The sequence below is a fragment of the Callorhinus ursinus genome, unplaced genomic scaffold (genome assembly GCF_003265705.2).
Source record: "Callorhinus ursinus isolate GAN/ISIS: 27379988/994484 unplaced genomic scaffold, GSC_fseal_2.0 scaffold4, whole genome shotgun sequence".
NCBI lineage: Eukaryota > Metazoa > Chordata > Mammalia > Carnivora > Otariidae > Callorhinus > Callorhinus ursinus.
In genome coordinates, this window is record NW_027397066.1 from 152,327,461 (window position 1) to 152,340,767 (window position 13,307).

A 13,307-nucleotide genomic window follows, 5' to 3' on the forward strand; every position below is an offset into this window, starting at 1 on the left:
GGAACTTAGTTTTTTTAAATCAAGTACTAATTTTATGAATTCAGTATCTTTTTAAGAGAAGAGGAAAAATGAAAGGAAAAAGTTATGATATAGTATGTCCTGAGATCAGACTTAAGTCAAATATTCTATATTTATTTCGTGTACAGTTTTATAGTAGTAAGTGAAGTTTTTGGTGGCTGATCCTAGGGTAGTAGAGGATTTCAAATCATTAGAAAATAAGTTCATAAGTAAGAATCACTTGCAACCTCACTATCAACAAATATTTTTTTTTCATTGTAATGTTTATATTTTTTACAGAGCTTTTTTGAGATAGAATTCATTTACCATACAATCATCAAGGAATATTCTTAATGTTTTTTGGTTAGTATGATTAAGTATGTTTTAGGTTTTTGGCAGATGCCACTTACTGAGTTTATTAGTTCCTTGTTTGTAAGTGGTATTTATTTATTTTTTAATCATGAATAAGTATTTAATTTTATTGAATCCATTTCACTACATTTATTGAAATGATAATGTGGTTTTTTTCCCCCATTTAGTCAATCTGTTAGTCTAGTGTGGTAAAGGGCATGAATGTTTTTCCCACGTTAAAACAACCCAGTAGCCCTGGGATCAGCCTAATGTTATGTTTTTAAGTCATTATTAAATTCAGTCTGTTGTTTGTCTTTATTCATGACTGAGATTGGTCTTGAGGTTTCTCTCTTGCACAGTTAACATTTATTGAGTTTCTGTTCTTTGTACCACATTCTGTGAAATGACAAGTAGATTGTTTGTATTTATTTGACTCTGCATTCTTTGTGGTAGTAAATAGACATCCCACAGTGTACCCTTTTGAGTGATGTGATATTTTACCACATTATGAAGTTTTTCTTACCAGTCAAGATTTTAAATTTTGGTTTATCTTCTTAGATCAAGTTAGTTGGTTCTTTTTACTTGGGATCTTTGTTGAATTCAGTATATATTTTTATGGAGCACTATTGAGTCCTTTTAAAAACAGGTTATTGTTTTAAAATTCTTTCTTTCTTTTTAATGAGCAGAAGTCGTCAAACGTTAAAAGTCAGAGAGCACAATGTTTTGGGACCTTATGTCGATGGACTTTCCAAACTGGCTGTCACAAGCTACAAGGTAATCATCTCTTTTCTGTAAACTGCTGAAATTCACTGTAGCAGATTATTTCTTGTTTAATTTGTGATGATTATTTTTCTTGAAATTAAAAAAAATTAATCGTAGCATTACTTAATAAGCTACTTTTTACAAAGATCTTTTTTAAAGAGCTATATATGGCTATTTGGACAGTTAAATTTTGAGAGAAGGTGTACACATTTGCAAAGCATACCTTTTTTCATATTTTAATGAGCTCTAAAGTTGTGATATTCCTTACAATTGCATCTTAAAATTATATATAGCAGCATTTTTCTTCCCTAGTAGTGCATAAGATAATGAAGTTGCCTATGGTTTCATTGATTTAATGAAATAAAACATATGAATTGGGTAGTTGGAATTCAAAGTCTGTTTCTAAATTTGAGAGGATCACTCACTGGCCTTTGATTCTCTTCATTTTCAAACTTAGAGTTCTGCTTTGTGTGGATCCATCAGGCTTTGCATGTTGGGGAAATGGGGGTGGAGTGAGATGCTGTGATGTAATGTACATTGAATTAAGAGTCAGAGAACGTTGATCTGGTGACACTTAATCCTCTTGTGTGACTCTTGTATGACTCTGGATCACCTACCTCACTAAGCCTCTTTGTCCCCATTTTTAAAATGGAAATTAGTTTTATTTTCTTGACTATCTTATGAGGTATGTCCATTTGTTTTTTTGTTCATTAATCATTTCTATCATTTGGTCAATGATACTTATTTAGTAAACATTAGATACTTCATTTGGTAAACATGTATGAACACCTGTCATGTGCCAGACATTGTCCTGGGTGCTGAGGATATAAAAAGTGAATGAGATGGTCCATTTCCTCAAGATGCTTATAGATGTTATTATAAAGATGTTCTAAAACAACATGATTTTAAGAGCAGTGAGAAATGCATGCTTAGGATTCATGGTAGTTTGGAGGAGGGGGTACCTAACTTAAAGGGACATGTAGGTATCTGGGATGGGTGGTGTCTAGGAAGACTTCCTGGAGGAGATCGAATGAAATAATGTGAAAAGTCTTTGAGAATGTAGGGTTTGATATAAATGTTAGTAGGTATTGTTATTTTAATCATGATCATTTAAGAACTTATTTATACAACATTGGAGAGAGATCAGATGTTTTTGAAGGCTCAGAGGAGATTGGAAAGTGTAAAGAGATAGTCTGCTTGTTTAAGAAATTAAAAGGCTCAATACAGAGTTTATGCATGAGACAACAGATTGGGGGCCAATAAATAAGTGTGGGCTAAATAAGGTGAAGCTTTTACATTAAGTCTCAGGATTGTCAGATTTAATAGATCTAAAATGGATTTGGAATGGATCTAAAAAATTGTGAATTTTACTTTTTGTGTTGGTTTTTCCATTTTGGTGCCTACTTAAACTTCTCTTTGTAGTTAATGTTTCTACTTTGAGGCTTTTTATTGATCATATTGAATTTTTTTATAAACATTATTCTTTTTCACTGATACAGCAAAATAGAAAATTAGATTTTCAAAGTTTTTCATATATATGTGTCAGTTAGGATTGTGTTGGTTGCAAATAACAGGAAAATATAATAGGATTTAAGTTCTTTGGAACATGAATTGTCTTCTGTTTTGTTCCTTATTTATTCTCAGAATTCAAAATGTATCTGTCATGTAATAGGTGGCTTTCATATATTATTTACGTGAACAAATGAAAGAATGAATGGTCAGAGGGCTGATACAGTGGCTCCAAAGATGCTTTTGGGGACCTAGATTCCTTCCAGCTCTCCACATAGAGCCAGCTCTGTGGTAATGCCCTTATTCCCATAGTTCAGGATCTTAAGCTCTTAGAACCAAGATGTGTGAGAGCATGCCTACTCCCTTTAAGGAGAATTCCCAGATGACTTTGTGTCTCATTTGCTAAAAGTTAATCCTATGGCCAGACTGAGCTGCAAGGGCATCTGGGAAATGTAGTCTCAGTTCCACTGCAAGGTGCTCAGCTCTGGGTTCCTTTACTAGAAAGAAAATGAGACAGGGTAAGAGGAGACAACTGGTCCACCCTTTCATACATACCATCTTTCTTGTTCCTCGTTAAAAATCCTTGTAAGGTAGATTATGTTATAGCTCTGTATTGTTACTTATGAAACTAAAATTCAGTTTGGTTAACTATTTTTAGAGCTTATGACATTTGAAAAAATGAAGATCCCATCCCATGATCTTTCAAGTGCATCATGCTATCTCGTTTTTAACAGTAATGGCAATGAAGTAGTAAATCTGCAGAAATTTAGTTTCTTGATACTCTGTTTTCAGAAACAGGTCTGGTATAAAATACAGTAATGTGGTGACAGTGTAATGCTTGCATGAAGGGGTTACAGTTATTTTTGTTGCTTATTCAAATAATCTGATTTAACAGTTGTCTTCTATTGCTTCTGTCATTAAAGAAACTAAATTTCTCAATTAGATGAAGTTTGGCACGAATCATTTGTCCATCTTATGGGTCTCCACATGTGGCTTCTAAATTTTTCTAATTCTCAGTCACAGCTGCTATTTTATTTGGCACCTACAGAAAATAAATGTGTTTTGTTTGAGTTTTCGGAGACAGTATTGGCTGTTATATTCTGTGGGGCTTAATGTTCACTGAGAAGCAAAGTATAAATGTGTAAACTCCAAATGTGGTTGACTGAGTAGTGAAACTTGTAATGCATTTCAAAGGATAGCAGAGTTTTGATGTTTAGTTGACAGATAATGAAATGTGTGTCTATGACTTGTTTCTACTTAGGATATTGAGTCTTTGATGTCTGAAGGTAACAAGTCTCGCACAGTTGCTGCCACCAACATGAATGAGGAGAGTAGTCGATCTCATGCAGTCTTCAAAATCACCCTTACACATACTTTATATGATGTGAAGTCTGGGGTAGGTATTCACATGCTTGACCTTTTTTTTTTTAAATATTTCTAAAGTGGATCATGATTTATCATATTCCATTCCCTTCAGGTGTTAGATGACTTAAAGTCCTAGCCAGCCATGGATATATTAGTTAGGACTCAGCATGACATAGAAGCCACTGTAGGTAAACAGGGATTTAATGGAGGGATTGGGTGATTACAGAGTTTTAGAACACTTGAGAAAGAATGGATTCTAGACTGAATCTCTAGGAATAACAATGTAGATATCATCCAGCAAGGGTGGTACTACCTCTGAGCAGTCAGCTCAGGCCTGCCAGATACACAGGAGTTAGTAAAGCTGCCTCATAGTGAGGGGAAGCTGAATGTAACCTGAGACACTTGTAGAAAACCTATTTCCATGATCCTCTTGCCAAAAGAAAAAAGCCAAAACAGTCCAGGGGGATGACCTCTGCTTTGCTTCTGCTTTCCAAATCTGAAGCAAGTATATCTGCTTGGCAGAACCTAAGTCACATCCTGAACCCTGGCTGCAAGTGAGTCTGAGAAATGTAGTTTTCAGTTCCGCCCTGTCCAACTAAAGGAAGGTGGGACAGAAGTTAAACATGCTGATGGTTCACAGCCTCTGCCATAGCAAATTGTGAGCTTTAAAGTTGGATGGCTAGCTGTATAAGCTAATGTTAACTCTAGCTGATTTAGTAGAGATTGTTTTGAAATGTTACCTTCTGCTAAACAGCTAAGTATTAGAAGGAATAAACTATACTGGGGAAATTGTACTATAAAATTTCAGTAGATTTGTAGAATGATTTTTTGAGTATTTGATTTTGAAGCTTATGAAGAGTAAACAGCTAAAAATGTATATGCTTCTACTGCACTGAAAACTTCTCATTTTTCCTCTTACTTTTTATGTGAATATTTGCATATTTTATGATGATGCCTACCCCCCAGCAAATCAGTTTCAAATACCAGAAGCTAAAATAATCATGCTGGCAAAAATGCTATATTTTGGCAAGATTTTCATTTGCTGAAAGCATATTTTTCTTTTTTTTACCATCACAGCAAGATTAGTGTAACAACAAAAAGTTCTTTGTTTTCTATTTCCTTTTCAGCATAAAACAAAAAACATACTGATGACTTTTTTTTTTTTTAACCAAAAGTACTTTTGATTTGGGAAGCTGAATATCCTTTTGTTAGCAACATGTTTATTTATGGAAATAAATATAAATGTATATATTAAAGAAAAGTTTTAAGAAATGAACCAGTCTATAAATTTGGGCACTGCATTCCCACATTTCTTGTATTGCTGCTGAAGTATAAAATATCTATTATGTGTGTGATTATGTTATGGAATATTTTTGATAAAGGAAAATGTCAGTATATATTTATGTATATTTATGTAATAACTAGAGAAATATGTAAATTTAATACCTGAAACTATGAAATAAGGGAATTACTATATATAAATAATATGAAAAATATAAGAAAGTATTGAGTTTTTGAGAGATCCTATTATGTAAAATATTAATTTTTTTAAGACCAATGAGAGTTGCAAATATTTTTCTCTCAGGGTTATTGGTAAATATTTTGAGATTTTTAAGCAGTTTTATATCATATTAAAATTTGTATTTTATAAGTGCTTTCATATAATTCTCTATGAAAATTTTGTTGGGGTGCCTGGGTGGCTCAGTCGGTTAAGCATCTGCCTTTGGCTCAGGTCATGATCTCAGGGTCCTGGGATCAAGCCCCACGTCAGGCTATCTGCTCAGCAGGGAGTCTTCTTCTCCCTCTGTGCTCCTCCTCTCTCTATCAAATAAATAAATAAAATCTTTAAAAAAAATTGTATTGGGTTCCCTTCAAAATGTCCCATTTTGGGGGGCGCTATTTTCTGAGATAACTTTCACTCTTGTCTGGGTTAGTAGGGTTGGGTATAATTTTGTATATCTACTACTAGACTATACAGTTTTCTTATACTGTTTTTTTTTAAATTTGTTTTCTTATACTGTTTTTTTTATTTTAGAGAGATTGAGAGAGTGCATGCCTGTGTGTGTGGAGCACGGGCAGGGGCAGGGAGAGAGAGGGAATCAAGCAGATTCCCTGCTGAGTGCAGAGCCCAACTCAGGGCTCAATCCCAGGACCCTGAGATCATGACCTGTGCCGAAACCAGGAGTTGGACGCCTAGCCAACTGAGCTACTTGGGCGCCCCTTCTTACACTTTTATAGCAGTGCAAGCTAATTTTGAAATAACAGTAAATAATGTTTTAATAAAGGATTTAGATAATAAACTCATTGGTAGAGATGTAGGACTTCCTGTATTCTTTAACTGTTTATTAGTATTTGTTGATTTACTTTCTAGACATCTGGAGAGAAAGTGGGCAAACTGAGCTTGGTTGATTTAGCTGGCAGTGAGCGAGCAACGAAAACTGGAGCTGCGGGGGACAGGTTGAAGGAGGGGAGCAACATCAACAAGTAAGTTCTCCAGAAGCTTTTCTTATTTTACTGATTTAAGAGCCAAATAGGGGAACTTCTGTGGTTATTAAAAGAATAAGATGCTGGAATGATTGAAGCTATAATGAATAAATAATGGAAAATTTTTTCATATATATATATATATATATATATATATATATATATATATATATATAGGCCTGAGCCTATTTTATGTTTTGTTGAGATGTCTGATGGGGCTGAGGAGCACAGTCAAGTCAGAGGTTTCTCAAGAGCAGCTGTATTGAGATCTGGGGCTGGGTAATTGTTCCTGGGACTGTTCTTGTGTATTGTAGGATGTTTGGTGGGATCCCTGGCCTTATCCACTAGATGGCGGTAGTACCTGCCACCTCTCTTACCCCACCCCCGGTTGTGACAACCCAAACATGTCTGTGGACCTTGCCAACATCTCCCGGTAGGGGCACAGTAGCCCTCCAGTTGAGAACCACTGGTCTAAGCTATGGAAAAGGACGAAGGTAATGGTCTGTTAGAGTCCAGCTGTTGATCTCAACCTGGGTGTCACTCTCTGAACCAACATCAGCTCGTGTACTAGTCCCATTGGGCTTTCCCTTGTATGACTGTTGTGGTGGTGCTCATTTATACCAAGAAGCTAGGGTTTTATAAAGTAATAATTTTGTGTACAAACTCCTTCATATAGTTATATTTTCTACCTCAAGCTAAATTTTAGCTCCTTGTGGGCAGGAATCCAGAAGGATGCATTATGAGAGTAACCAACTAGAGATCATAGAAGATCATCATCCAGATGCTATGCTATTATTGTATTATTGAATGGTGATATACATATATATAAATGATATTACGTATGATATGTGTGTAGATACATATGATATAAATAGATACCTCATATACACACGTACATATATGCAAATGTTTTTGCCTTATACTAAGTTTTAATTAATTGTATTGTGTTTGTGGCTTCCTTTCTTTAAGATATGTGGTGTTTGTGTCTTTTCTTAACCTAGAGGTTTATGGCTCATGTTGCTCTTTACAAAAATGAAAAAAAGTAATTGAGCTAAGCAATTTTATTGCTTGCAGTAGTGTTAGAAGGATATCAGCTTTTAGAGTTTATGTGTTTTTAAACTGAGCAGCAAAATGCTGACAACAGTGCTATTCTCATGCAGGTAGGAGGCATCTTGATGTTCAGTTTTTGTGCTAAAATGTGACATTTGATATTCTCAGTTTTTTATGATTATTCCGGTTTGTTGCACCATGCAGGTCCCTCACAACCCTCGGTCTGGTTATCTCAGCCCTAGCAGATCAGAGTGCTGGCAAAAACAAGAATAAATTTGTTCCATATCGTGACTCAGTTCTCACTTGGCTGCTCAAAGTAAGCTTCCCACCCCCACCCTTTCTGGCATACTCTTGGTGGTTGGTAGAAAGGAAGAGAAGAGTAGACTGTTAATCCCTCCTATCATTTCTTTTACCAATGTTCAAATTTAAAATCATTAGTCTCTCACATGATAATCATGGATTTAATAGATTAAGCACCTGATTCATCAGAACCTGGAAGCAATGGGATTTGGGGCACACAGAACCACACAGTTGCCTTTGAGATTTTGAGGTGTAGAAGAAGAACCTCATGCTAATCCTATAGCAGATTGAGTCAAAGGAAAGGATTTCCACTGTCTTACAGACTCCGCTGGACTACTCTGTTTTTCTCACAGACTCCTTTTGTTTGACTGACATTTTGGACCTTGTTTTTCTGATTAACCTCAAGACTACTCATGATCACTTTAATTTACGTTTAGCTTCCTAATGTTGTTTAAGGGTACAGAATAGAGCACACAGTCATTCGTTTGTTAATTGATTCAGTATGTATGAGAGAAATGGAAATGAGAATGAGAAAGAACAAAAGCTATGAAGTGCTTATGAGGGGAATGTAAAGAAATGTGGGACCCTCCTTGCCCTCTAATTGCTCAGGGTCTGGTAAGGGAGATAAGATGTGAACACAAAATATTATAACAAGAGTCAGTGATTCCATGAGAGAGTTAGTAAGGACACGCAATAGGAATTTGGTGAAGAGAGAGGCTATTTCCAGGTCTCTTCCAGTCTTCAGGGTCCCTCTAGTCTATCGAGGTGGTGTGGTGGATTGGATATTGGATTAGGAACTAGAGGATAGAAAGTCCAGTGACAGTTTAACTCTGTATAGAGTTGCCAACCTGGAACAAAATATTTTATTTAATACTCCTTTTCCTTTTCTGTTTTTTTTTTTTAAATGAAGAAGTAATTTTATGGGCCCTGTGTAGTTTTGTGATGAGTTCTTCTCTCATCAGTCAAGAATTTATTGAATGCCTGTTACTCACTGTGGTAGGGGTTGAGAATATAAAGATGAGTTAAGCACAGCTTTGCTTAGTAGAAGACACAACTTTTTTTTTTTTTTGGCTATTTTTAAATTTTATTTTAATTCCAGTATAGTTAACATACAGTGTTACATTAATTGCAGGTGTACAATATAGTGATTCAGCACTTCCATACAACACCTGGTGCTCATCACAAGTGCACTCCTTAATCCCCATCACCTGTTTCACCCATCTCCCCACCCACCTCCCCTCTGGTAACCATCAGTGTGTTCTCTATAGTTAAGAGTTAGCTTCTTGGGCACCTGGGTGGCTCAGTTGTTAAGCGTCTACCTTTGGCTCAGGTCATGAACCCAGAGTCCTGGGATCGAGCCCCGCATCAGGCTCCCTGCTCTGCGGGAAGCCTGCTTCTCCCTCTCCCACTCCCCCTGCTTGTGTTCCCTCTCTCGCTGCGTCTCTCTCTGTCAAAAAAGAAATGAAATCTTAAAAAAAAAAAAAGAGTTGGCTTCTTGATTTGTCTCCCTGTCCCCCCCTTTTTTTTTGTCTTCTTTGCTTCTTTGTTTTGTTTCTTAAATTCCACATATGAATGAAATCATTTGGTGTTTGTCTTTTTCTGACTAATTTTGCTTAGCATTATACTCTAGCTCCATCCACATCTTTGCAAATGGCAAGATTTCATTCCTTTTTATGACTGAATAATATTCCATTGTGTATATATACCACATCTTCTTTATCCATTCATCTGTTGATGGACACTTGGGCTGCTTTTGTAATTTGGCTATTATAAATAATGCTGTTATAAACATATGAGTGCCTATATCCCTTTAAATTGGTGTTTTTGTATTTCAGGGTAAATACCAGCAGTGGGATTACTGGATTGTAGGGTAGTTCTATTTTTAACTTTTTGAGGAACCTCCGTACTGTTTTCCAGAGTGCACCAGTTTTCATTCCCACCAAAAACACAAGAAGGTTCCTTTTTCCTCACATCTTCACCAACACTTGTTTCTTGTGGTTTTGATTTTAGCCATTCTAACAGGTGTGAGCTGATACCTCATTGTAGTTTTGATTTGTATTTCCATGATGATGAGTGATGTTGAGCATCTTTTCCTGTGTCTGTTGGCCATCTGTTTGTCTTTGGAGAATGTCTGCCCTTTTTTTAATTGGATTATTTCATTTTTTTTGGTGTGGATTTGTATGTTCTTTAAATATTTTGGATATTAACCCTTTATTAGATAAGTCATTTGCAAACATCTTCTTCCATTCAGTAGGTTGCCTTTCAGCTTTGTTGATTGTTTCCCTCACTCTGCAGAAGCTTTTTATTTTGATATAGTCCTGATAGTTTATTTTTGCTTTTATTTCCCTTGCCTCAGGAGACATATCTAGAAAGATGCTGCTATGGCTGATGTCACAGACATTTCTGCCTGTGCTGTCTTCTAGGATTTTTTGTGGTTTCAGGTCTTTAATCCATTTTGAGTTTATTTTTGTGGATGGTGTAAGAAAGTGGTCCAGTTTCATTCTTTTGCATGTGGCTGTCCAATTTTCCCAACACCATTTGTTGAAGAGACTTTCTTTTTCCCATTGCATATTCTTTCCTGCTTTGTCAAAGATTAATTGACCATATAATTATGGGTTTATTTCTGGGTTTTCGATTCTGTTCCATTGATCTATGTGTCTGTTTTTGTGCCAGTACTATTCTGTTTTGATCACTACAGCTTTGTAATATAACTTGAAATCCAGAATTGTGATACCTCCAGCTTTTGTTTTTCAGAATTGCTTTGGCTATTTGGGGTCTTTTGTGGTTCCATATAAGTTTTTGGATTGTTTGTTCTAGCTCTGTGAAAAATGCTATTGGTATTTTGATAGGAATTGCATTAAATGTGTAGATTTCTTTGGGTAGAATAGACATTTTAACAATATTTGTTCTTCTAAGGTGACACAACTCTGACTTAGTCCGTGATGTGTTTGTAAAGGAAGTTGGGTTTTCTCCTAGTTTCTACTCTCTCAAAGGGTTATTGGTATTCAACTTTACTTACTAAAACTCCACACACCATTTAAGCATGCTTTATTAAGTGAAACTGGCCACAGTAGAAAATCAGATAGAGTACTTCCTTTGGCAAAATGCAAAAAGAATTAGAAATTTAAAACAAAAGGATAAATAAGCAAAGTTTGATAATTAAAAACCACTTGTAGATAACTCTTGAATTTAAGGGGCATTACAAAACATTTCACTACCAAGGAAATAATTGTGCTGTTCTTCACGTGTCAGTAATTATCCTTGAAATCTCATTTGTTTAATTTCCAGAAGGAATTTCGATAAGATATTAATTTCTTCCTCAGACTTTCCACAGAAATATTTCTTGATCATTCATGCTTATTCCCGGGATGTGCCTGATTTAAAAGACATAATATTCACTGTTGTGTTGTTTCATTGTTATTACCTCAGTCCATTTAAACAAACACTAGGAAGTATCTTTTATGAAGTTAATTCACAGACTTAAAATGGCCCAGGTAATTACTGAGTATCCATTCCATAGGCTGGAGGCCGGGAGAATCAAGTACCATGCAAAGCACTTCATGTACATGATCTCATTTACTTCTCTGAAGGCAAATGGTAGTGTCCCCATTTTACAGATGTGACAGTGGTCGCAGAAATAAGATTGGAATCAGGATTCACCTCGCTGCCCATCTTCTCTTGCCTAGGCTATATATTGTACATCTTGCCAAAGGTCACTTTTCATTAGAAGGAGAAGCACTTCACTTTTACCAAATGTTAAGAGAGTCTTGTGAAAATACTTGAACTGAGGAACAAAACTGAACATTTTAAAAAGTCAGTTTATCTTCTGTTTAGTAAAATTAGATTGTAATTGTAACCTCTGTTTATTAATTCTTAGGCTAAAAAAATGAAGTTTTCTTGATTTTTGTCATACTTTTTACTTAAAAAACATACGACCTTCCACAAGCGAGGCATTTTTACAAAACTTACTCTCATGTTTAAACATTTTTCCCAAAGACCTCTCGGAATCGATTGATACACAAATCATTCTCCTTAGAAGTGGCTTTTATGTTCCTTTTGCTCTCTCCTTCTTTAATTCTAAATTAGTCTAACTCTCCCCGATCCTTGTTGGATTTCATGATTGTAGTATCGTCCAACATAACTATCATCGAACTCATGAAATTGTTCATAAGGTTTGCACTTTCTTTTAAAAGTGTTTTTGCATTGTATTTGCATTATAATTGTGTTATGCTCTTGATATTTACAACATCTGGGAGTCAGAGAAAATGACTGCCCTTGGTGATTTGTTGGGGGATAGATGTGAGTGCTCTTCTGACTATTCTCCAGCTCTTCTCTCGGTGGGTGGAGTGGTTATTCATTTGGTAAGTGGTCAGTGGAGAACTGTTTCTTATTAAGAGGTTTTTTGATTCTCTGTGTAATCTTCTAAATATGAACCTCTTAACATCAAATAATTTCTGGTAATAAATGCTCAAATAATGGGTATCTTTTGACTTAATCCACCTTTTTCCATTATCACTGCCGCTTATCTAATGGAAGCAACTTTCATCTCTTGCCTGGATGATTGAAACATTTCCTTCGAGCTTTCCATTCCATCCTTTATAGTAAGTTGTAATATCTTAAAAACTAATACTCTTCTTAAACTTCAGTCTCTTCAGTAACTCTCTTACAAGCCATTATGATAAAGTCCAAATTCTTTAACGACTTGTGATTTACGAGGCCTTCAGTATTCTGACCTCTCCCTATTTCTTATTGTTCATCCTGCTCTTGCTGTGATCAGTTCTAGCTAAGTGATGAGTACTCTTCTAGGACTTGACTCTTACTCTGCTTGGAACATTCCTCTCTTCCTCCTACTTCCCTCCCCACTAGCCTTTATCTGGACGATGCTTATTCATCTTTAGGTCTCAGATACCACGACTCTGAAAGTCGTCCCTAACCTTTCAAGACTGGGTTTTCTGCTCATTCTGTTTTCTATGACCATGCTGTGTTTATCCCTACTCTAGTTCTTACCATATAGTGTTTGCTTCTCAGTGTCACCCCCTCGATGGTAAACTGTGTGAAGAGCTGAGTGAATGAGTACTTTCAGCTCTGCTCTGAATAGTGTTATGACCTTTGGTTAAGTCTGTCAGTCTTCCTGGGTCTCAATTTCTCATCTGTAAAATGAAATAATTTCATTAGATTACTTCAAGGAGTTCTTTCAGCTTTAAAAAGATCCTGCCTTCCAAAATTCAGTTTCTTTCCTATGTCCATTTAATTTTCAGTTGCTACATTTGAAACAAAGCTCATCTGATTTGCCTAATTAAACAATTAAAGAGTAACAAGAAGCTTTATACTTTCTCCTTGAATGAGTGCCAGTTCTTTTGTTGCTATTTCCTTCTTGCTAATGGCACGGGGCCATTTTTGAATATAAGCATATTGTTACTCGTGCACAAGGGCTTTTAAAATATCAAGTATTTGTCATTTGCCAGGTTTCCTTTTCTCAGCACAAGTTG

General features: G+C 35.7%; 1 protein-coding gene across 1 annotated transcript in view; it reads left to right on the forward strand.

Moving 5' to 3' along the window:
- The window catches only part of KIF13B (kinesin family member 13B), a 197,595-nt gene that overhangs the window by 74,303 nt on the left and 109,985 nt on the right, over positions 1-13,307 (forward strand). The window contains exons 7-10 of the mRNA XM_073892528.1: positions 1,035-1,122; positions 3,881-4,015; positions 6,356-6,468; positions 7,723-7,834. Coding sequence (XP_073748629.1) covers positions 1,035-1,122; positions 3,881-4,015; positions 6,356-6,468; positions 7,723-7,834 — 448 coding nt within the window. The remainder of the gene's footprint in view (positions 1-1,034; positions 1,123-3,880; positions 4,016-6,355; positions 6,469-7,722; positions 7,835-13,307) is intronic.